Source organism: Gossypium arboreum, chromosome 4, assembly GCF_025698485.1.
Source record: "Gossypium arboreum isolate Shixiya-1 chromosome 4, ASM2569848v2, whole genome shotgun sequence".
In the NCBI taxonomy this organism is placed as follows: Eukaryota; Viridiplantae; Streptophyta; class Magnoliopsida; order Malvales; family Malvaceae; genus Gossypium; species Gossypium arboreum.
The window spans coordinates 99919863-99946506 of record NC_069073.1 but is presented as its reverse complement, the minus strand read 5'-3'; the positions used below and the strand labels follow the sequence as shown (position 1 = coordinate 99946506).

Below are 26644 nucleotides of genomic sequence, written 5' to 3'. Positions count from 1 at the left end.
ATAAGGGACTAATTTACTTATTTTTTGAATAGAGGGAATGAAATGAAATCTAAAGCTATATTAGGCCATACATATGGAAATTGGAAACAAATGTGTTGAAGATTCAAAGGATTGAGGGTGTTGAAATATTGTAAGAAAAATATTTTTGTTAACATGTAAAATAAATGTGAGAGGGTGAATTCCAACGCATGAGAAAATAAAGGAGATCCAATCACAGTCAAAGTAGAAACCACTTCCCTTAACTTCATTGCTTTAGACTCGCTATCTTTTTTCTTTTCATCATTCTTCTTCTTATTATTTTTAATATTTCATAAGCCTTTTCTTTTCATTTCTATCATGTTCTCTCTGCTAATCATTTATGTAAATTCATAATCACATTTCATTAAAGTAAATAAATGGCATTCTTGAGGCTGGGTTCTAAGTCTGAAATATTTCATCGTGAAGGTCATACTTGGTGAGTATATTATATGGGAAAGGGGTTGTTTATGTTATTTGAATTCGTTGAATACTACAAGTACAATACAACGCGTTTTCGCTTTTAAGTTAGTTATAAATTCTTAACTTTATCAAATTCAGAAGTTTTTGAAAAGACAACCCCACGATTATGCTTAAATTTGGTGATAAAATGGGGGTATGTTACAACTTTCTAGAGGTTCTGGCTTGTATCAGACGTTTTTTTTCCTTTCTAATTTTTATAACTAGAATGTTGTGTAAACTTGTCTACACCCCTATAAGATGAAGTACTTTAAATCTCAAAGACCTTTTGAGCTGCAAAAATGGTGGATTATGCTAACAACAATTCGACTTGTACAAGATATAGCCACTTATTCCTCTTTATATACATAATTCAGATTCTAGGATCTCAATTAGGGTTCTTTCCATTTTAGGGTTTGCACATCTGGACTTCCAAGCGACATTTGCATTAATATTGGAGAAATGTCTTTCAATCTCCATAAGGTGTGTTATTAATTTCAGTTAAATGAATATGCAAGAGTGTTTGTAATCACCTTTTAGAACAACGGAGTTTTAAGTGAATAATATAGTGCGTCTCATTTTGGGTATTTATTGCAGTTTCCATTGCTTTCAAGAAGTGGGCTACTAGAGAAGCTTATTGAAGAGTATAGCAATGGGGAAGGATCAAGTTTAAATTTGAGACTTGATGATATACCTGGCGGAGCTAAAGCCTTCGAGCTTATATCTAAGTTCTGCTATGGTGTTCGTATGGAACTCACCGCGTATAACATAGTCAGCGTCCGATGTGCAGCCGAGTACCTCCGAATGACAGAAGATTATGGAGATGGAAATCTTGTAATGCAGGCAGAAGCTTTCCTCAATGAAGTGCTGGGGAATTGGTCAGATTCAGTCAGAGCTCTTGAAGCATGTGAAGAAGTTATGCCACAAGCTGAAGAGCTTCACATTGTCTCTAGATGCATCGAATCGTTGGCAACCAAGGCTAGCACGGATCCCAGCTTATTCAGCAGGCCTTCGTCGGGACGCGAAACCAGGCCAAGTCCCGAAGATTCAGGCTTATGGAACGGAATATCGACTGCGACCAAGACGCAACATACAGGCGAGGATTGGTGGTACCAAGATGTCTCATTCCTTAGTTTACTATTATATAAAAGACTGATTTTAGCCATTGAATCAAGAGGCTTAAGGCCTGAAACAATTGCTGCATCAGTGGTGCACTATGCTAGGAGGTACCTCCCCTTGATGAATCGACAATCAAGCTTCGATGATGTGAATAGTACCGTGACCAACATGCCGAATACTTGCGAAGCAGATCAAAGGGCACTCTTAGAAGAGATTGTAGGGTTACTTCCTAATAAGAAGGGAGTCACATCCACCAAGTTTCTCATTAGGTTGCTTCGTATAGCAATGGTGTTACATACAAGTCCATCATGCCGAGAGAATCTGGAGATGAGGGTGGGAGCTCAGTTAGATCAAGCTTCACTCGTGGACTTGCTAATACCGAATATGGGGTACTCGGAGACGCTTTATGACGTCGACTGTGTTCAGCGGATTCTCGATCATTTCTTGTTAGTACAGCAGGCTGCAGCATTAGCAACTCCTCCTGGCATAGCAGAGGAGGGGCAAATAATGAAGGGATCACCGGATTCGTTGACACCGATTACGATGGTGGCCAATTTAATAGATGGATTTTTAGCAGAAGTTGCATCAGATGTTAATTTCAAGCTTCCTAAGTTCGAAGCACTGGCTGCTACAATCCCTGATTACGCGAGACCTGTTGATGATGGACTCTATCATGCCATTGATGTGTACATGAAGACACATCATTGGATTGCAGACGGTGAAAGAGAGCAGCTTTGCAGACTAATGAACTGCCAAAAGCTGTCATTGGAAGCGAGCACTCATGCAGCCCAAAATGAGAGGTTACCTCTTAGAGTAATCGTTCAAGTCCTCTTCTTCGAACAACTGCGGCTTCGTACCTCAATTTCGGGCTGGTTCTTCGTCTCTGACAATCTTGAAAACTCACAAAATCAAATAAACTCGGCAGCAGCACAACAACAGCGTGATAATGGTGGCGATGATGATGTGAAGCAACGAGTTTCAGAGCTTGAAAAGGATTGTTCGAGCATGAAAGAGGAGATCCAGAAGCTGATGAAGACGAAAAGGAGTTGGAGGAATTTCACCAGAAGGTTGGGTTTCAATAGGAAATCGAATTCTTGTTGCCCAAAAGGACCGAAGGCTTCGAAGCTAAGAGCAGTCGCCCCATCATCCGGGAACAGACAGCAAAACAGTGAAAAAATTGAGGTGGTTCCTCCTGAAACTTTGAAGGTCAATTGATCCCAAAACTTGTTCTTTTTTTTCTGCCATGTTAATGCGACAAAAAAACTTGATTCTATTTATCTGTGGATTAAATAATGGTTTTTTTATGTAATTTCTTTTACAAATTGAGTTAACATATAATTTTACTTCAGTAGGTAGTCGGTATTTAAATTTATTTTTGGATTTAATTACTACTTGAATTTGTATCATGTTATTTAAGTTGGTATTTTTATTAACATCTTTAGTTTAGGTTGACATGATATTGATAGTTAATTTGATATTGGCATGTAGCAACCTCTCAAGATATAAATTAAAAAAATTTAAAAATCTTTAAAAATATATATATTGATAAAAAAATATTTCTTCACATCAAGAATAAACTTGAACAAGTGGTTGTCTTGATATATTTGAATCAAGACATCATTGTGTCTAGATTCATTCCATATGTATTTCTTAGTTAGTTTATATAATTTTTTTGGTTTTTTATAAAATATCAAGTTATTTAATTATTATTTTAAAATTAAAAATATTTTTAAAAAATAAAAATATAAATTAATAAAAATGTAAAAGAAAAATTTTATAACAAGAATGAACTTAGTTAGAAGGTTGTCTAGATTCAAATGCATATGGACGAGCTTTTTAATTCTTTTATATATTTATATAAGTTTTAAGTTTTTTTATTAATTTATATATTATATATTTTTAATTGTATATATTTTAAGATAATAATGACACAAAACTAATATTTTATAAAAAAATAAAAAGAATATAAACTTAATAAAAATACATCTACAATAAATTAGATAAATGGGAGTCCAGATTCGATGTATCTAGACAATCATTTGCCTAGGTTCATTCTTGATGTGAAAAAATATTATATATTTTTATAATTAATAGATTTTAAATTTTTAAATTTATGCTCACCACGTGATATATTGAAAAGTTGCCACGTGTCACACGGAATTGGCTATTAATGTCACACCAACGCAAACTAATAGTGTTAGTGCGAAGGTACCTACCTGGATGATAGATACAAGTTCGTGTACCAATTAAGTCCAAAAATGTTCAGGTACCAATTACGTACTTTTGGACAAGTATAAGGGGCAAACTAAATATTAAACATTGCAAATTTGATTATATTTTGATTATGAGTTAATATGTACTTTGCCTCTGAACTTACTCAAAAGTACTTAATTGATGTCTGAATTTTTTTTGGACCTAGTTGGTTCCTAAATTTGTATTCCATCACCCAGTTTGGTACCTTCGCACTAACACTGTTAATTTGTATTGATGTGGCACTAATAACTAAAGTTGTCCATGGGCCAAGTTGGGTTAAGGCCTGGTTCCAAAACATTTTCATGCCTAAAGTCGTTTTTGAGCTGGTCTGGCCTGCCCAAGAAACTCATTTTACTGTTAAAAATTATGTCACGCCCCGATTTTTTTTTGTATGTTTAAGCATAAAATGAGTCGTTGGTCTAATGGTTAAGTGTCAAGGAAATTATTTTTGAAATCGAAGTTCAAGTCCTTTCCTTTGCAATTTTTTGCATTCCCTTTTTTTTAAACCCTAATTACTGTATAGGGTTTTTAAAACCTAGTATATAACATCTTTTTCTCTATTTTGCTTTCACATTTCCACCCTTACCCAATAATCTAAAAAAAATTCTCTCATTCATCCCTTGTGCCACCCCTCTCCTTAGCCTCCTCTCAGTTTTCTTTTCTTTTCTTTCTTTCTTTTGCTTATGTTACCACTCTCCTCTGTTACACCACAGCCATCTCCGCACCTATTCTCTCTTGCACCACCACTGCTACTGCACCTATTCCACCCTTTTTCACTACCATTGCGCCCCTTAGCATCATTGTCGCCTTCCTTTTTTTGCCACCTCCCTTACCGTCACTTGTTGTTGCCCCCTTTTTCGTCATCGCCGCGTCGCCACTATTTTTTTCTCTTCTCTGTTAGCCTTCATTTCTTTCATTTTGGTCGGATATTTACTTACTTTTTTCATTCCAATCTGTAAGTAAGAAATGTTAGTGTTTTTCACGAGTAGCTCTCGTGTTCGGATGTACGATCATCTTTTTTTTCTTTCAAATCTGTTAATCGGTTATATAGGTCCCTTCCCGGATTTATCAATGGCCGAATCTAATTGTGTGTTTTTGTGTACGTTTAACATTCAAGGTATAGATTTAGACACTTTAAACCAGATCTAATTTGTAGAAGTGGTGTGTTTCAGATTTGTAAATCGAAGAAAAAAGTTAAGTGTTCTTCTTTTGTTTAGTATTCAGATCTATAGATGTTTTCCTAAATCTAGTATAATTGAATCTAATATGGAGTTTTATGTGTGTTTTTTTAATTCAAAGTTCAGATCTAGATGAGATCTGGTCAAATCTGTAACAAAAGAGTGTAGCGGATTAGATCTAGTGTTATTTGGACATACGAATTAAGGTGGGGTTCTTCCAAATGTAATCTGCATATGTCTTATCCATAAGTACTATAGGTATGTGTTTGATAGCACCCGTATGAATCTATGCCTTCGTTGTGACTAAACGAATGCATGAGTTCCTTTGGTGTTAGCCGAATGAGATTTGAGCCCATCACTAGGATTGGCTGGATGTAAGTGTCTTGGACTATGGCTTCTGTGTTGACTAAAATTGTGTATATTGTTATCGTATGTTTTGTTTTGATTCATATGTTTTGTGATATTATGGCATAATATTGTTACCGATATTCTGATAACATGTTAAAACATATTTACTGTCACTATTTTATTGAACGCATGATGAAAAACATGCCCACTGTTTCTGTTAAAACTTATTGCATGTTGAAGCATGCCTACTGTATTGATTCTAATTCTGTTATGGCATAATGCATTGTATGTTGATTGGGATGATATGTAAGGAGGAAGTTCTGGTAGTTTATTTGCAACTACTGGTGGCTTGTCCACAACACGGTGTGTAGGGATCGATGAGTTCTAGGGAACTCTTACTGTGATGTGTAGTAGATGATGGGTAGGAATTTTCTTTGAATTTTAAAAAAAATTTGCACTGTTGAACATGAGCATGTACATGCATGATACAATTTATGTTATTTTTTATATTGTGTTACTACTAGCTTGATTACTGTTTTATCCTATCGTAACTGAAAAATTTATGTGTTAATACTTACACTGACCTCTATAGCTCATTCCTTAGTTTACTGTCTCTATAGAGAATCCATGATATTAGAATTTGGACTCGACATACGGAGGATCATCTTGAACTTTTATTTTATTTTAAAAAGTACTTTTACTTTAATATATAAATTTTCATTTGGGGATTGTAATAATTTATTTGGATTGTGGCATAGGTTATTTTTGGTTGGTTTTAAATTACATTACATGCAAAAACGTTTGAAATTGAACAAACTTATGATTATGCTTTAAAATGCATGAAACCTAGTTTTAAATGTAAAATTGGTTAAAAACTCTTTTTCCACTGTATAATTTAAACTGGATTTCTAAAAAGATATTTTAATCCGAAAATTTACAAAGTTTTCAAAAATACAAAATCTTTACAAATTAGTCTCTAGATTTTAAACTAGTTAAATAGAATTTTTTTGTTTTTTTTGTAAAATTTAATATCAACTAAAATTTCCAAATGGCATAAGAGTTTTTACAAGATAACTTCTAATTCAATTTGGTTAAAGCCCAATAATTTTTATTGAATTAAGAAAATTACTCAAACGTATTTTTCGTAGGATAAGCAAATGATTTCAAAAGTAAACTTTTGGATTTGATTATTTTACTAGGCCATTATTGTGACCTATGTGACCTTCAGAATCCGAACGTAACGTCTACGTCGGGTCAAGGAGGTTACATTTGTCGGTATCAAAGCCAAGTTCAAAACTCATATTGTGGTTTTTGTTTAGGTCTAGATGCATATTTTAAAAGGGCTATTTGGGAAAACCATGCCACAAGTGATTTTTTTTATAAATATTTTCAAAAAATAAATTTCGAGACTCCGATGTCTTTTCTAACTTAGTTACTGTTAATACTAAAACTATAGACAAACTTTAGACTATAAATACTCAAGAAGTAACTAGGTATTTTATTTTTGAACTTTATATCTATGTTAGACGTTACATATTCGGGCATTCATTATGAGCACCCGAGGTAGATGACCTCGAGGTAGGGCACATTGAGTTGCTTCTGTTGAGCCACCACCAGCTCAGGACAACACTCCAATTCTCGAGGTTGATTATAGAGAAGATTCATTTACTACTAGAGATAAAAAATTTCACAGGGGTGATGATGCAGTATCGCAAGTGATATTGACGGTTCTTCAGAGGGTGGTTGAAGCCTAAACTGGATTTGGGAACCAATATTTTGTGACTAAAAGGCTTCAATCTAACAAAGCTGAGTTATTCAGAGGTGTAGTTGGGACAACCCCGAATGTAACCGAATATTGGATGAAGGCTACTGAGAGGATTTTGGATGACATGGACTCTACTCTAGAACAAAAACTGAAAAATATTATGTTATTGTTGAAGGATAAGGCCTACCAATGGTGGCAGTATGTTGTGAGAGGTACACTGACTGAATGATTGACTTAGGAGTACTTCCATGAGGCCTTCCAAAAAAAGTATGTAGGTAGGAGGTATGTTGAGGCACGTAAACATGAGTTCATCGAGCTAAAATAGAGGGATATGATTGTGGCTGAGTTTGAATTTGAATTTTTAAGGATTAATCATTATGCTTCGTGTATGATTTCCACTGAGCAAAATAAGAGCCTGAGGTTTGAGGATAGGCTGAGGTATTGTAACAGCTTGTTTTTAGGGTTAATCGGAACAGCAGTATTGAGACCACAATCTGACATTGAAAAATTTGTTTTTATTATTATTTTAATATTTACAGCATGATATTAGAGTTGTGTGAAATTTTCGTAAAGAAAATTTATCGTTTAAGTGGTTAATTCGGTAAAAAGGACTAAATTGCGTAAAGAGTAAAAGTTGTGTTCTATAAGCTAAAGGTGTCAAATAGCTATAGAACTTAAAATTGAAGGTCCTTATATGGTAAATAGCCCATTTATGAGATATTGGATGTTAGTGGAGTGGCATTTGGTGTATTTATTAATGTTTTTAAAGGGAAAAAAGGTAAATAGGTAATTTAAGTTAATAAAAAATAAAAATAAAAGCCAAAATCATGTTATATTCCTTCATCTTCCACCGAATATAGAGAAAATAAATATCCATGGAAGAATTTGAGGGTTCGGCCCTTGTTGTTTTTAATTGAGGTATGTTTCGAGCTCAATTTTTGATGATTTTTATGTTTTTGTGATCGTTGCTTCGTGTTCTAACTAGCCCGTACCCTAATTTTTGAATTTTTTGATCAATTTTTGAGTTTCCATTGATGATATCTTGATGTTTTTGAGTGTTGATGATGGAAAATGAATAATTGTTGATAGATTAATATATTTTGTTAAGTGATTTTTGGTAAAAATGTCAAATAAGGATTAAATTGTGAAAAGTGTAAATTGAGGGGTTAAAATGTGAAATAAATTGAAAAAATGGGTTGATAGTAATAAATGGAAACTTCGGCTAGCTTGGATTTGTGTTTAATTTCATGAAATTGTGATTTTATGTGATAAGGACTAAATTACAAAAATATGGAATAATAGTGGCAAAAGTGTAATTTTTCCAAAATGTGTAAATTGTGTTAAATTGAATGAATTAATGATTAAATAAGTAAATTTTGTTATTATACAGATTGAGAAAAATGATATTCGAATCTAGAACGGGAGAAAACAAAGTATCGGACTAGTCGATCTATTTCGTCGTTTTAACGATTGAGGTAAGTTCATATGCAATAAGCATTGTTATATTTATGATTTAATGCTTTGATTTCGTATAAATTGTTTATACGTGACTATTGTTATGTTTGATGACATATCGGCTAAATATAGTGGGCGGTTCGGTATAGCTTCGACTAAATTTGGCACTTAGTGTGCGATTTGGGATAGCTTTGGCTATGTATAGTACTTAGTGTGCGGGACATCAAATATGGCACTTAGTGTGCGAAATTTTGATAATGGCTCTTAGTGTACGACATATCGAATGATTCAACGAGCATAGTCAAGACGAGAATTAAAGTACGGCCAGAATAAGTAATACATGTAACACCGTGCACTTCGAGACCGCTTTTGAGTTTTACACGAGGGGTTAACGCTTAATCCACTTATTTTCACAATCCATTTGAAAATTTTCCGCAAGTCGATTAATTGCATTCTTCGTCGCCTTAAAAATCATATCTTGAGTTTGAACTCGAAAACCGGTTTAAAATTTTTCCTAAAACTAGACTCATATGTTCATCTAAAATTATTTTCTAGAATTTTTGGTCGAGCTAATTAGTCATGCTTTATTAGTTAAAGTCTCCCTGCTTCGTGGTTCGACTACACCGACCTTTGTGCATTACGACTTGAATATCTCCCCGCATGTGGTTTCAATATCGATGCCGTTTGTTTCTATAGAAACTAGACTTGAAAAGGAATCTATACATATATGGAATGACTTCTAATTATCTCTCGGTTAATTTATATTTAATTTCTAAAGTCGAACAAGGAATCCGAAACCGCTTCGCCCTGTCTTACAAAAACTTAAATATCTCATAATATACTTGTTCATATGATTGTTTCACTTTCCTATGAAAATAGATTCATCAAGGTTCGATTATATAATTTATTCACTATTTAATTCCATTCCTACTATTTTTAGTGATTTTTCACATTTACGCCATCTTCGCTATCAAGATCTATTTTAAGGTAGACTTTACCTATTACATAGTTTCCATGATTCAACTAGCCCTTTTGCATAAATAGCACAAAATATGATCATGATTAACCATTCCAATAGCTAATCGTTCCCAAAAATTTCCATACCTCTTAATGAACATCATACAAGACGATTATAAAATTAAGCTCAAAGTGTATATAAGCCATTTTCGCATGGCTATCCAAATTTATACAAAACCAAAGGGTCCATGACCAACAACAAAAAGGGTAGTCCTATACATGCCATTTCAAAGTTCAACCAAAAGTGTACCAAAAGAGGCTTTGATAGTGTGGATGACTTCGACTTCGACACTCCCGAGTCCGATAGCTGACGAACCAAAATCTATAAAACAGAGATTCAAAGAAACGGAGTAAGCATTTAATGCTTAGTAAGTTTTGAGCAATGGAATTAGGCTCAACTGAAGTATAGCATTCATATAACTAAACGGATAACTTCATATACACATATATTCTCAAAATCACCCCACTTACATTTCCAACCCTTATATTCATACATAAGGGATCAACTTAACCAAAACCTAAGCTCCTTAATCGATCGAAAAATGCTATTTAAGGGAATCAATTAATCCAATGCATGTACAACACATACCTCGTTATTGAGATTTTACGAGCTTATTAATTGAAATTATTACAAGATCGCTCATTCCCAAACTCAAGTAATCTTCTGATTTAGCGGATATAACTACTTGCACAAGGCCTTCGGTCTTAGCCAGATGTGGTCACTAGCATAAATGCCTTCGGACTTAGCCACGATATAGTCGCTAGCACAAATGCTTTCGGTCTTAGCCCTGATATAACAACTCGCATCGAATGCCTTCTTGATCTTAGTCCCATTATAGTCACCTAGCACAAAAGCCTTCTAAGACTTAGCTTGGATATCATTCGAATAACCATGCACTTATATCAATAAATCATGACACATCCATATTTCATTTTCATTACCAAAGCTCAAACACAAAACACTTATCACACTTACAAATTTCTACTAATAGCCACATACAAAGAGCATGATTTTGATTTACTTAAGACATAATCTAATCGAATCATAATCTAAGCTCCATTACTCAAAAACTTACCTCGGATGTTGTCGAACGATTTCGGCGGTTATTCGATCACTTTTTCCTTTCCCTTATCCAACTTTGGTCCTCTAAGCTCTTGAGCTAATTCAAACAAATTTAACTTATTAAAGTCTCATTATGCTAGCCTATGGCCGAACATGACAATAAATTTGATGGGTCATATGGCCACCTTTAGCTCAAATACAAAATGGTCATACGTATTTTTAATCACATTAAGCAATTTAATACAATTCGTTCGAACATCAAAAGAGAAGCTCAAGGTACTTAGCCCATATATACATTAGACATTAGAGTCACATATGTACGAAATCACGAATCGAATTCAACATATTAGCTAATATTCCCCTTAGCTGAATTTTCTAAGTCAAGATAAAGCCATCAATATGCTTACCTATGGCCGAACATACACATCAACTTATGTAGTCATTCATGTGGCCGAACATGCATGTCTATGTTGAGGCCGATTGCAACACTTAATACATTCTACAAGTATGGTCACTTGTATTGACTAAACACCATTTTGTTTCAAGTTCAAAACTTGGCCAATACACATATATACACTAGTAAATCAAACACTAACATTTTCACTTCACCTTACTACCATTTCTCATCCAAATAACGTGAACAACAACGATATTTCTCTTCTACTTCCTACCATGGCCGAATGCATCACAACACCATACCATTTCAATTTTGGTCATGGTTAAACAAAGAACTTAATGTCTCACTCAAAAATGCTAAAAAGAAGATTCAAGAATCATCAATCCACCATCACATGCATCATTACAAAGCTTCACTTTTAGCATGCAAATGACATCAACACAAATCCACCTTAGCCGAATATCATCTCCATGATATAGTAAAGATTTGAACCATGGGCTAGTTAGAACTCAAGCTAACTACTAAAATATACATGAATCTCATGGAGCAACCTCAAACATACCTTAGCCTAGTTACATGCATGGTCGAACCTCTTCAACCTTTCTTCTTCCTTTCTCCTTAAAGTTTTCTACCAAAGATGTTTAAGGATGAACACTTTTTTTTCTTTCCTTCAACTCACGGAATGGGGGAACAATCACACACATTCTTTCTTTTTTTTCTCATCCTACTAACACTAATACTTTATTGCCCATGCTCTTTATTTTATTATTCCTTACATGAAGCATTAACCCAACATGTTTATGACATGTTTTAGCCATAACATTTTGTCCACCCTCATGCTCATGGCCTACCACTATTAATTAGGGGGAAAATTGACATGCAAGTCCTCCTTTTGATTACATGCACTATTAGATCCTTATAGATTAGCCTATCACATTTCAAAAGTGTCACACAAGTCCTATGTACTACATTCACATGCAATTAACTAAATCGAAGCTTAAAATTTTCGCACATTCATATTCACATATTTTAGACCATAAATATCACATTCAAATAATTTGGTGACTTTGGTTTAGCGGTCCCAAAACCGCTTCCGACTAGGGTCACTATAGGTCATCACAACTCTCCCCACTTAAGAAATTTTCGTCCCGTAAAATCTTATCGGTAAATAGGTTTGGGTATCGTTCTTTCATGGCATTCTCGCTTCCCAAGTAGCTTCTTCGATCCCGTGTTTGAGCCATAACACTTTCACTAATGTAACCCTTTTGTTTCGCAACTCTTTCACTTCACGAGCTAGATACGAATCGGTTCTTCTTCATAACTCATATCGGCTTGAATTTCGACCTCGGAGGGTTTATTACGTCGAAGGATCGGATCAGAACGTCAAGCATCGAAACATGAAAACGCTGTGGATCCTTTCGAGTTCGGGGTAAAAGCAACCTATATGCAATCGGGCCAACTCGTTCGGAGATCTCATACTACCAATGAATCTCGGACTCAATTTGCCCTTACGGCCAAATCGAGTATCTTTTCCAAGGCGATACCTTAAGAAACACTTTGTCTCCCACCGATACTCAATATCTCTTCGCTTTAAATCGCGTCGACTTCTCGACGATCCGATGTCGCCTTCAGACTTTCACGAATTATTTTTACTTTCGCTCAAAGATCTTTAATCAAATCCACTTCAAAATTTTGCTTTCACCGAGCTCGGTCCAAAACAATGGCGTCACGGCATTTACGCCGCATAAAAGCCTCGTAAGGTGCCATCTTAATACTTGATTGAAAACTATTGTTGTGGCGAATTCAATCAAAGGTAAATACTATTCCATGAACTACTAAACTCGAGGATGCAACATCTCAACATATCCTCAAGTATCTCGAATTATCCGCCGGATTGACCATCGGTTTGTGGATGAAAAGCGGTGCTAAAATGCGACTTGGTACCCAAAGCTTCTTGCAATTTCTTCCAAAATCGCGAGGTGAATCTCTGATCTCTAGCCGACACAATAGAAATCGGTAGACTCGTAATCTCACAACTGAGAAACATACAATTCAAATTTAGTTTATCCAATGAAAAATTCAAACGACGGGATAAAATTAGCCGACTTAGTCAATCTATCAACAACAACCCAAATCGCATCTTTCTTACTTGTCGACAATGGCAACCCAGATACAAAATCCATCGTGACTCGATCCCATTTCCATTCGGTATCATGATTGGTCAAGTAAACTCAGAGGTACTTGATGTTCCGCCTTCACTTGTCGACATACTAAGCACTTCAAACAAAATCGAAATGTCTCGTTTCATACCATGCCACCAAAATCAAGCGCCTCGGATCGTTGTACATTTTCATACTCCCGGTGAATTGACATTCGGCTACAATGAGCTTCGCTCGTAATCATCGAAATGAGTTCAATTTCTTGGAACGCATAAACGACCTTTGAACCTCAAACAATTGTCATCATCGATTTGAAACTCGATTCCATATTCTAACACATTCAAATCCGTTTTGCAACCAATTCATCATCGACTTTCTCGAGCTTCACGAATTTGATGAATCAACAATGGTTTGGCCTTTAATTCCGCCACTAACACATTGTAGGATAGAATGCATAAGTGTACATTCATCGTCAGAAGCAAACAAAGGATTTACGACTTAAGGCATCCGCAACCACATTAGCCTTTCCGGGTGATAGTCAATGACAAGTTCATAATCTTTCAACAACTCAAGCCAACGCTTTGTCGCAGATTCAAGTCTCTTTGAGTCATCAAATATTTGAGACTTTTGTGATCCGAATATACATGGCACTTCTCCCCAAATAAGTAGTGTCGCCATATTTTCAAAGCGAATACAATGGCGGCTAGTTCGAGATCATGGGTCGGATAATTTTTCTTATGTGGCTTTAATTGTCTCGACGATAGGCCACAACTCGACCTTCTTGCATCAATACGCAACCCAACCCAAGTAGGGATGCATCACTATAAATGACTTAACTCCTTGCTCGATTCGGTCAGCACTAGAATTGAGCTTCATCAAATAAGTTTTCGATTGATCAAAACTTTTCGACATTTTTCCGTCCATTCAAACTTAACATCTTTCTCAAGTAGTTTCGTCATCGGTGTGGCTATCATCGAGAAACCTTTACAAACCGTTGGTAATGTAACCTAAGTCCCAAAAAGCTCTAACCTCAAGAATATTTCTGAGGCTTCCAGCTAAGTATGGTGAAATTTTGCTCGGATCAACTCGAATACCGATGCGATACCACATGACCCAAGAAGCTAACCTCTCTAACCGTAACTCACACTTACTAAACTTAGCATATAACCGCTTATCCCGTAAAATTTGCAACACTAATCTCGTGTGCTCAAGATGTTTGGTCTCATCTCTTGAATAGACGAAGATGTCATCAATGAACACAACTACTAACCGGTCCAAATATCGTCTCAAGATCCGATTCATCAAATCCATAAATACCGCAGGGCATTAGTGAGCCCAAACGGCATCACTAAGAACTCGTAGTGACCGTATCTCGCTCGAAAGCGGTTTTGGTATATCCGAATCTCGAATTCAAGAATCGTAATAACCCGATCTCAAATGTATCTTTGAAAACACCGAGGCTCCTTTAGTTGATCAAACAAATCGTCAATACGCTGAATCGGATATTTATTCTTTATTGTCACTCTATTCACCGACGATAGTCGATGCACAACCTCATGGTTCCGTCCTTCTTTTCACAAACAATACTGTGCACCCTAAGGTGAGAAACTTGGTCGAGCGAAACCTCTATCCGTCAATTCTTGCAATCGAGCTTTCAACTCTTTTAACTTCGGTTGGTGCCATACGATCACGGAGCTATCGAAATCGGCGTAGTCCTGTGTACAAGCTCGATGCCAAACTCTACCTCCCGAACAGTGGTAAATCCAAGAATTCTTCAGAAAAACATCCGTATTCGCAAACCACCAAAGACAGATTCGGGTTTCTTTTCTAACTCTTTGTCATCAAGTACATACGCAAGGTATGCTTTACACCCTTTCTTACATATTTCGAGCCAACATTGATGATATTACAATGGCAACCCTTTAAGTCCGTAGACTCAACTCGGATTATCTCGTTATTTATGCACCTCAAATCAATAGTCTTGCTTTTGAAATTCACAACCGCATCATGCACGGTCAACCAATCCAAACCAAGAATAACATCAAATTCATCAAACGAAAAAGCATCAAGTCCACGGAAAACAGAACCTCGAATTACTAGGGACATTTCTTACACATTTTGTCGACAAGCACGAACGACCCAAGGATTTGACACCAATTACGAACTCAATAGACTCAATAGGTAAAGTCTTCTCGATGCTAAGGTTTCACATATATAACAGGTCAATCAAAGCAATCACATTAGTATCAAAGAGAGTAAAAGTACCCCAGAATAACATCCGGCGAGGAAGCATCCTCGGCGTCAGATATAGCATAAGCCCTAGCAGAGCACGAGCCTCATATCTGGTCGTAGCATCCCTAGATCCTCTCTGACCACCACTAGCATTGCCCATATTTCTAAATGGTCTACCTCGAGCAGTGGTAGCACCCGGTTTCCCACTCTGATTTGCATTCTGTTCAGACAACCTCGGGCAATCTTTAATGAAGTGGTCAACTGACCCGCACTTGTAACAGGAGCGGTCATAGAATCTACAACTCCCCGAATGCCATTTACCACAATACTGGCACTCCGCTCTGTCTCGACGATCAGTTCCAACACTGGCGACCTAAGTGACTCGTGCACTTACAGGGGGTCGATCGCGATCTCGTCTAGAAAAGCCCAAGTGTTTCTAGATCTACTTAAATCATCTCTAAATTTCTTCGATGACTGTTGAAAGAGCCTCCCAAGACCTCTTACGAAACTCCTTTGCTCCCATATCGCCTTTTCTTTTCTCCATCTCGAGCTCCTCGGCTTTGCAAGCTCGCCGACGAGTACCACAAATTCTCTGATTTCTAAAATGCCAACATGCAACTTTATATCATCATTTAGTCCATCTTCAAACGTTTGCACATCACGACTTCAAGAAATGCATTCTCGCTGCATCTGGCTAAGCCTCACAAATTTTCGCTCATAGTGATGGAACCGACATGGAACCTTGTTTGAGTTCAAGAAATTCCTTTCATTTTTGATCAATGAATCTCTGACTGATATACTTCTTTCAAAAATCGGTTTGGAAAAACTCCCAAGTTACTTGCTCTCTGGGCACAACAGAAGTCAATGTATTCCACCAATAGTAGGCAGAATCACGTAACAAGGAGATAGTACACTTTAGGCACTCATCGAGTGTGCAAGATAGCTCATCGAGTACCCGGATAGTGTTGTCCAACCAAAATTCTGCTTGCTCGGCATCATCGTTGTCCGTAGCTTTAAATTCAAGAGCCCGTGTTTTCGATTCATCAACTGGGGCTTATTCGACCTTATTTGGTCGATTCACGGAGGTATTGTAGGTCGGGAGTGGCATTAGTCGGGAATGGAGGTTGTGGAACAGTAGATTAGTTCGAATGTATTGGTTGAACCAATCATTCATCACGCTATAAAAAGCTTGTCTAGCTTCATCATTCGGATTACTAGCATTAGGTTGAGAGTCCGCCATTTGTCCCTTGTCTTGAGCAAAGCGCTACACTCTTAAGATCATCACCACCGCTTCGGTTGGGATCGGATCCATTACTATAAATAAACACATTTGCAATGTCGTAAATCACCACACTATCAAATATTCACATAAAATGGCATGTATAGCTAGACCCAAACGCATTACGGTAGTCCTAGAATCGACTAAACCGTAGCTCTAATACCAATAAAATTGTAACACCCGCATCGAGACCGCTTTAGGAGCTGCACACGAGGGGTTAACGGCTTAATCCACTTATTTTCACAATCCATTTGAAAATTTTCCGCACAAGTCGTTCTTGCATCACTATCGCCTTAAAAATCATATCTTGAGTTTGAACTCGAAAACCGGTTTCATAAATTTTTCCGAAACTAGACTCATATTTTCATCTAAAAATTTTTTCTAGAATTTTAGTCGAGCCAATTAGTACAGCTTTATTAGTTAAAGTCTCCCCTGCTTGAGGTTCGACTACACCGACCTTTGCGCATTACGACTTGAATATCTCCTCTGCAGGGTTTCAATCTCGATGCCGTTTGTTTTATAGAAACTAGACTCGAAAAGGAATCTATACATATATGGAATGACTTCTAATTATCTCTGGTTAATTTATAATGAATTTCCAAAGTTGGAACAGGAATCCGAAACCGTTCGCCCTGTCTCACGAAAACATAAATATCTCATAATATACTGTTCATATGATCGTTTTGTTACTTTCCTATGAAAATAGATTCATCAAGGTTTGATTAAATAATTATTCACTATTTAATTCCATTCCTACTATTTTTAGTGATTTTTCACATTCACGCCACCTTCTATCAAGATCTATTTTAAGGTAGACTTTACCTATTACATAGTTTCCATGATTCAACTAGCCCTTTTGCATAAATAGCACAAAATATGATCATGATTAACCATTCCAATGGCTAATCGTTCCCAAAAATTTCCATACCTCTTAATGAACATCATACAAGACGATTATAAAATTAAGCTCAAAGTGTATATAAGCCATTTTCGCATGGCTATCCAAATTTATACAAAACCAAAGGGTCCATGACCAACAACAAAAAGGGTAGTCCTATACATGCCATTTCAAAGTTCAACCAAAAGTGTACCAAAAGGGGCTTTAATAGTGTGGGCGACTTCGACTTCGACACTCTCGAGTCTGATGGCTGACGAACCAAAATCTATAAAACAGAGATTCAAAGAAACGAAGTAAGCATTTAATGCTTAGTAAGTTTTGAGCAATGGAATTAGGCTCAATCAAGTATAGCATTCATATAACTAAACGGATAATTTCATATACACATATTCTCAAAAAATCAGTCCCACTTCACATTTCCAACCCTTATATTCATACATAAGGGATCAACTTAACCAAAAACCTAAGCTCCTTAATCGATCGAAATAATGCTATTTAAGGGAATCAATTAATCCAATGCATGTACAACACATACCTCGTTGTTGAGATTTTACGAGCGTATTAATTGAAATTATTACAGCAGATCGCTCATTCCCAAACTCAAGTAATCTTGATTTAGCCGATATAACTACTTGCACAAGGCCTTGGTCTTAGCCAGATGTGGTCACTAGCATAAATGCCTTCTGGACTTAGCAGGATATAGTCGCTAGCACAAATGCCTTGGTCTTAGCCCTGGATATAGCAACTCGCATACGAATGCCTTCGATCTTAGTCCGGTTATAGTCACCTAGCACAAAAGCCTTCGGGACTTAGCAGGATATCATTCAATAACCATGCACTTATATCAATAAATCATGACACATCCATATTTCATTTTCATTACCAAAGCTCAAACACAAAACACTTATCACACTTACAAATTTCGGCTCAATAGCCACATACAAAGAGCATGATTTTGATTTACTTAAGACATAATCTAATCGAATCATAATCTAAGCTCCATTACTCAAAAACTTACCTCGGATGTTGTCGAACGATTTCGGCGGCTATTCGATCACATTTTTCTTTCCCTTATCCAACTTTGGTCCTCTAAGCTCTTGAGCTAATTCAAACAAATTTAACTTATTAAAGTCTCATTATGCTAGCTTATGGCCGAACATGGCAATGAATTTGGTGGGTCATATGGCCACCTTTAGCTTAAATACAAAATGGTCATACGCATTTTTAATCACATTAAGCAATTTAATACAATTCGTTCGAACATCAAAAGAGAAGCTCAAGGTACTTAGCCCATATATACATTAGACATTAGAGTCACATATGTACGAAATCACGAATCGAATTCAACATATTAGCTAATATTCCCCTTAGCCAATTTTCTAAGTCAAGATAAAGCCATCAATATGCTTACCTATGGTAGAACATACACATCAACTTATGTACTCATTCATGTGGTAGAACATGCATGTCTATGTTGAGGCCGATTGCAACACTTAATACATTCTACAAGTATGGTCACTTGTATTGACTAAACACCATTTTGTTTCAAGTTCAAAACTTGGCCAATACACATATATACACTAGTAAATCAAACACTAACATTTTCACTTCACCTTACTACCATTTCTCATCCAAATAACGTGAACAACAACGATATTTCTCTTCTACTTCCTACCATGGCGAATGCATCACAACACCATACCATTTCAATTTTGGTCATGGTTAAACAAAGAACTTAATGTCTCACTCAAAATGCTAAAAAGAAGATTCAAGAATCATCAATCCACCATCATATGCATCATTACAAAGCTTCACTTTTAGCATGCAAATGACATCAACACAAATCCACCTTAGCCAGAATATCATCTCCATGACATAGTAAAGATTTGAACCATGGGCTAGTTAGAACTCAAGCTAACTACTAAAATATACATGAATCTCATGGAGCAACCTCAAACATACCTTAGCCTAGTTACATGCATGGTAGAACCTCTTCAACCTTTCTTCTTCCTTTCTCCTTAAAGTTTTTACCAAAGATGTTCAAGGATGAACACTTTTTTTTTTTGTCTTCTTTCCTTCAACTCACGGCAATTGGGGGGAGGAAACAATCACACACATTCTTTCTTTTCTTTTTTTCTCATCCTACTAACACTAATACTTTATTGCCCATGCTCTTTATTTTATTATTCCTTACATGAAGCATTAACCTAACATGTTTATGACATGTTTTAGCCATAACATTTTGTCCACCCTCATGCTCATGGCCGGCCACTACTAATTAGGGGGGAAAATTGACATGCAAGTCCTCCCTTTTGATTACATGCACTATTAGATCCTTATTGATTAGCCTATCACATTTCAAAAGTGTCACACAAGTCCTATGTACTACATTCACATGCAATTAACTAAATCGAAGCTTAAAATTTTCGTACATTCATATTCACATATTTTAGACCATAAATATCACATTCAAATAATTTGGTGACTCGGTTTAGCGGTCCCGAAACCGCTTTCCGACTAGGGTCACTATAGGGCTGTCACAATACAGGTACATACAGAATTTATGTGAGAATCGAATGAAAGTAAATTGGTGAATTCATATTGTATTATGTATATTAAAGAAAAAAGAATTGAGTATAAGTATGTTTTATGTCAAAATGTGTTTATTTGACTATAATAAAGTATATATATTGAATGTTATGTAAGATATGAATAATAGTTGTTTAAACTAAATATACATGTGGCAATAGACTAATAAGACCATAACCGGGTTAAGGCATGTAAAAGAAAGACCCCGGCAGGGCATTGGCAATGTATATGTAAAACCATGATTGGACTATGGCATTAGAAAATTGATGAATTTGTATCATAAACACTTATAAACCAGAGAGGTTTGATAAGAGTATTGGTGATAAATAGAAAGGTATCAGTACAGGTATGTACAGAAAACTACTCAAGTATTGAGTTATATAAAGTTGAGAACTTGCGAATGAGGACATGAATAATTTAATGTTAGCTCATGAATTGATGCTTTAAATGTTAATGATTTATCTATTTTGAATTTCTATCTGAATGTTGTGATCATTTTAGGATCATGTACGAACTTACTAAGCTGTGAAGCTTACTTTGTGTTATTTTTCTATGTTTTGCAGTGTTTTGGACGTTCGCTCAGGTTGGAAGTCAACGGAGATTGCATCACACTATCAGGCTATTGATTTTCGATATTTTTACACTTTGTGGCTTGGTTATATGGCATGTATAGGCTATGGCCTCTTTGATATGGTTGTTGGAAATGTATATGGTCATTTGAAATGGCTTATTAATGATTTTGGTTTATGGTTATAAGGTGGCCTTATGTTTTGGCACGATTGGTATAAAATGTGTATTTGGCCTATGCTATGTATATGTGTTTTGGCTTGGAATGCAAATGTGGTAATAATGTGGTTTAAGAAATGGCATGTATGGTATGATTTATAGATGATGAATTGATATGTTTGAGAGGCATGATTTATTTGATGGTAAGGTGATTAAATACATTTAGAAGTTATGTGATGTTCGTGATTTTGGCATAATGATTTGGTATGTTTTGAAAATGGAATTAAGTAGTTTAAATGGTTGAAGATAGATGGCTTAATATGTGTATGAATTGGCATGTTTTGGCTGCTTATATATGTATTGAAATGGTATATTTTGGTTGCTTTATATGCATAAGAAGAAGGGTGGCAAATTGGCTTTACAAATGACCTATTTTTGTCCACACAGGCAGAGACACGGGCATATGTCCCCTGAGGTACCCTTTCTAATTATGGTAGTATACCCTACAGGTTTGGTATGGCCTAGACACACGGGCGTGTCTATTGGCCGTGTGTGGCACACGGGCTGACACATGGGCGTGTGGCTGGCCGTGTGGCCATTTCAGTAACCTTCCTAATTTTCCCACCGCCATAGTACACGGGCGTGTCTTCGACTACATTGTGAAAGTCAGTATGTATGCCCTGTTTTCACACGGCCTGTGACACGGACATGTCTGGTAGCCGTGTAAGGTACATGGCCTATTCACATGGGCATGTGACCCTTAAATGATTAAAAATTTTCTAAGTTTCCCAAAGTTTGTAAATGTTATCGGTTTAGTCCCGAACTACTTATAAGCATGTTTTAAGGTCTCGTAGACCTTACAAAGGACATTGTGAATGTTTTGAATGGATTTTGAGCATGAATGTATAAATATATGTGATGAGTTGTGTTATTTGGTAATGCCTAATAACCCTATCCGGTGACGGATATGGGTTAGGGGTGTTACATTTAATTGGTATCAGAGCTACGGTTTAGTCGATTCTAAGACTAACGTAAAGTGTGAGAGTCTAGCTATACATGCCATATTTAACCTGTGATAGTGTGATATCTTCTGATTCTGACAAGAATTGTTTTAATTAGACATATATGTTTTCCAACCGAGCTAATTCCGATAGTATAGAATGTTACTCCCAAGGTTTGAGTGAAAATGTGTTGATGATGAGTGGAAACTCATAAAGGTATGAATCAGAGTGCATGATATCCTGCTATTGATAAATGTTATTATTATATGAATATATGAGTTGGGATGTTTGGTCTATGATTGCTATGTGAATATTTTGATTGTGAATTAATGATTTGATTTAGCGTATGAGCTATGTGTTAAGTACAAAAGTGATCATAAGTAAATGATTGTCAGGTGTTTTGAGAATGTGGAATTAGTAATGAATAGGCCATTCATAATAGTATGTGTAATGTGCATGTTTACGTGAGAGTTAAAATTTAGGCTTTACAACCCTTACCCCCTCATCGGTAAAGTATTGTAATGAAATCCATATTATACAGATTAAATAAGCTTACAAGTGTAGAATTATAGAGTTTCGTGATTGAAAGTGTGATCAGATAAGAGAATGAGTTTGCAAGTGAAGACAGTAATAGGAAAGATATTGGATCGTGTTAAAAACTATTCGTAATATGCAAAGTCACTGTTAAAGAAGAATTTGTATTCGATAAGACAAAAATATTCAGGTATGATGTCTAAAGAACGTATTAACTGGAAGTTCTTCTGAATTGATTTCTGTTAGTGATGAGATAATATGAAATCAGTGATGACAGAATTAGATAGTAGAATAATGTTTGAATTGAAATGATAGCTGAGTGCAGTGATTATAGTCGGGTAGTTACTATGGTTTCTTCTAGGAATTTTATGTATACATTTATTCTCAGAAGTATATGTGACTGTTTAATTTCATAAGGAGCTATTATCATATGAGAATGTTAGTTAAACATACTGTTAGACGAAAGCATTGTGGTATATATGGTTTATGATCGACATTGCTCTATTTTTTCTCTGGCATTCTATTCTATTGTGTTGATAGAAAAATCGACAGTAAAATCTGTATGATTGCTAGTATTTTGTTTCTACTAGTTATTGTTCTGTTGAATTTACATGAAGATTGTATTGCTTCTGTCACCATTGATTTCAGTGTTTATAAGTGTTGTTCTTCCTTTTGGAAATTTTCTGGGATATCATCGGGATCTTTATCATTCTATAAGGGTTGTAATTTCTAAAAATTCTGTATAGCTTAACATTTTGAGATTTTGCTACCTCGGTTTTGTTATGATTCTATATGATTGTCTGCAAGAGATATTCTTTTGACGGAGATGATCATATCTAATATGATTTAAAATTTCTGGTTTGATCTTGGGAGTACAGTGGTATATTTATCAAATTTATAGAGGTTGTGTTTCTGCACTGGTTGCTATTGAAAATCATATTTGAATTTCTCTTGTGTTCAAAATGCATTATTGATAACTGGGACATTATATATCCATACGGTTGAGATGTCGGCCTTATTATGGAACTATGATTTTAATCTATCTGATGGTTGTGGCTTCAGTATGGTTCAAAGCTTTGTTGATTAATAATTGAAAAGTTATTGTTTGACAGTCGAGATCGATTCAGTTGTCTAGTTTAATTGGATTAATTGCTTGAAGGATTAATTGAGTTACTTGATCTGAATCTATCCACAGGGTGGAAATAAACTTTGAATGTTCACGAGTAAATAGATGAATATTCTGAATACAAGATTCATATTCTAGAAGACATGATACAGAATTATATCCATCAGAACGATTTTATTGAGAAATGTTCTTGTAAATTATGCTTGTGAAGTCTGTATGATATGATATTTATTAATAAAGTGGTAAATAGTTGAAGACATTGTTAACTGAAGCATCAGTTCTGGTTTAGCCTGCATCGGGTAAAGAGTTATTCGACATGAGAATTAGAGATGGTTGACATTGTATTTGTGTTGAATAGTTAGCGACATTAATTGTTTGGTGAGTAATGTAACCTTTTGAAGACTGCAAAAGTTTAAAATATTTGATGTTTCTGAAAGATTTGAATTTGAGACAGTAAAGATGCCTTAAACTATTGAAAGATTGTGAGTCAGTGATTGATTATCACTCTGGGAAAATGATTATAGTCTCAAATGTTCTGATCCAGAAATCCTTGTGTGTTTTGTGACCGATAAACGTGCAATTGATCCTATCAGATGATGAGTAGTTATTGGCTGAGCTAGAAATGAAATTGATGTTTAATCAGTGAATTTGTGAGGTTAAGAAGTGTGTTCGTGAATTACAAGTTAAAAAGGGTACAACGTAAATTGATTTCTGATTCAGAATTTCAGATTGGAACTGACAATCGTTCATTGTGTTGAGATAGAGTTCGTGTGCCGAGAAATCCAGAGATTTTACAACAATTGTGACATCTAGCACAGTGGTAATTATCTGTCCATTCCGGGAGTACTAAGGTGTACAATAATCTAAGACAGTTGTTTAGTGAATATGTATGAAAAGTGATATTTCTAACTTTGTATCCAAATGTCTGATGGTTAAAGCTAATTATCGAGTGTTTTCGAAACTATTACAGCATGTGATGATATCTAAGTAGAAATGAAATAGAATTTTGATGAATTTTTGTAATGGGATTATTCTTATCACTAAAAAAGACAGATGTTTTGTTGAATATTTGAAGAAGTCTGCATATTTTATCTCCGTATGTACAAATTTCTCTTTTGATAGATTAGTTGAGTTATACATTCCTGAGATGGTTAATTTTTACAGAGTGCCAGTTTTTATTGTTCAATTGGAGACACGAGGTTTATATCGTGTTACTGAAGTAAGCTACAGTGAGCTTTGGGTATGGGATTGCTTTGTAACACTATTTATTATCCTCAATGTGATAGTTAATATGAGAAGTGATTCTGATTTTCGAAAATATATTTTGTTACTATGTTCTAGAACTTGAAAACAACTGAGAAAGGTATTTATTGTTGGTTAAGTTTGCGTATAATAATAGTTATGAGATGAATATTAATATAGCATTGTATGAGTATGGTATGGTTGCAATTACTGAACTTCGTTGTATTGAATCGAATTTTAATAAAAAAATTCTGGGGTCGGTGTGATTAAAAAGACTAAAGAGAAAGTGAAAGTAATTCACGACAGTCTAAAAGCAGTTTCAAATTGACAGAAAACATATGTGAATTTGATACGTAAAAGTATTGAATTTTAGTTAGAAAACTAAATATTTGTGAAAGTATTGCAATGGAAATAAAATTTCTCGATTTAGCTATAAAAAGAAGTTGAGCTCATGCGGACCGTATGAGATTATTATCAGAACTTGACAAGACACGTAATGTATTTTTTATATATGAATGATGTGATGATACAAATAGATACTTTACCTATAGTATCTCTTTCAGAGGTAGAAACTCAGTTTGATATGACGTATAGCAAAGAACAGATCAAAAATCTTAGCCTGTGAGATTAAAGAGTTGAGAAATCGAGGCTATGTGAGAAATTGATGAGACTAGTGAAAGCAAATCACTAACCTATTCTCTGATAAGATTTTCGGGGATGAAAATCCCTAAGGGGGGAGAGTTGTAATAGCCCGTTTTTAGGGTTAATCAGAACAGTGGTATCGAGACCATAATTCGACATTGAAAATTTTAATTTTATTATTATTTTAATATTTACAGCATGATATTAGAGTTGTGTGAAATTTTCGTAAAGAAATTTTATCGTTTAAGTGGTTAATTCGGTAAAAAGGACTAAACCGCGTAAAGCGTAAAAATTGTGTTCTATAAGCTAAAGGTGTCAAATAGCTATAGAACATAAAAGTGAAGGTCCTTATGTGGTAAATAGCCCATTTATGAGATAGTGGATGTTAGTGGAGTGGCATTTTGTGTATTTATTAATGTTTTTAAAGGGTAAAAAGGTAAAAAGGTAATTTAAGTTAATAATAAATAAAAATAAAAGACAAAATCATGTTATATTCCTTCATCTTCCACCAAATATAAAGAAAAGAAATAGCCATGGAAGCATTTGAGGGTTTGGTCCTTGTTTTTTTTTAATTGAGGTGTGTTTCGAGCTCGATTTTTGATGATTTTTATGTTTTTGTGATCGTTGCTTCATGTTCTAGCTAGCCCGTACCCTAATTTCTGAATTTTTTGATGAATTTTTGAGTTTCCATTGATGATATCTTGATGTTTTTGAGTGTTGATGATGGAAAATGAATAATTGTTGATAGATTAATTTGTTTTGTTAAGTGATTTTTGATAAAAATGTCAAATAAGGATTATATTGTGAAAAGTGTAAATTGAGGGGTTAAAATGTGAAATAAATTGAAAATATGGGTTGATAGTAATAAATGGAAACTTCGGCTAGCTTGTATTTGTGTTTAATTTCATGAAATTGTGATTTTATGTGATAAGGATTAAATTGCAAAAATATGGAATAATAGTGGAAAAAGTGTAATTTTTCCAAAATGTGTAAATTGTGTTAAATTGAATGAATTAATGATTAAATAAGTAAATTTTGTTATTATACAGATTGAGAAAAATGGTATTCGAATCTAGAACAGGAGAAAACAAAGTATCGGACTAGTCGATCTGTTTCGTCGTTTTAACGATTGAGGTAAGTTCGTATG

At 35.2% G+C, this 26644-nt stretch overlaps 1 protein-coding gene and 1 long non-coding RNA gene across 2 annotated transcripts; both read left to right on the top strand.

Annotated features, from left to right (window-relative positions):
- The first annotated feature begins 395 nt into the window (after positions 1 to 395).
- Positions 396 to 2808, top strand: LOC108459116 (BTB/POZ domain-containing protein At5g03250-like). The gene is made up of 3 exons (XM_017758478.1): positions 396 to 454; positions 888 to 957; positions 1072 to 2808. The coding sequence occupies exons 1-3, from the start codon at positions 396 to 398 to the stop codon at positions 2806 to 2808; spliced, it is 1866 nt and encodes a 621-aa protein (XP_017613967.1).
- A 1427-nt stretch (positions 2809 to 4235) lies between these two features.
- On the top strand, positions 4236 to 21090 carry LOC108460690 (uncharacterized). Its single transcript, XR_008281877.1, has 2 exons — positions 4236 to 8612; positions 20790 to 21090. It is a non-coding gene; the product is annotated as an uncharacterized LOC108460690 (long non-coding RNA).
- The last annotated feature ends 5554 nt before the right edge of the window (positions 21091 to 26644 follow it).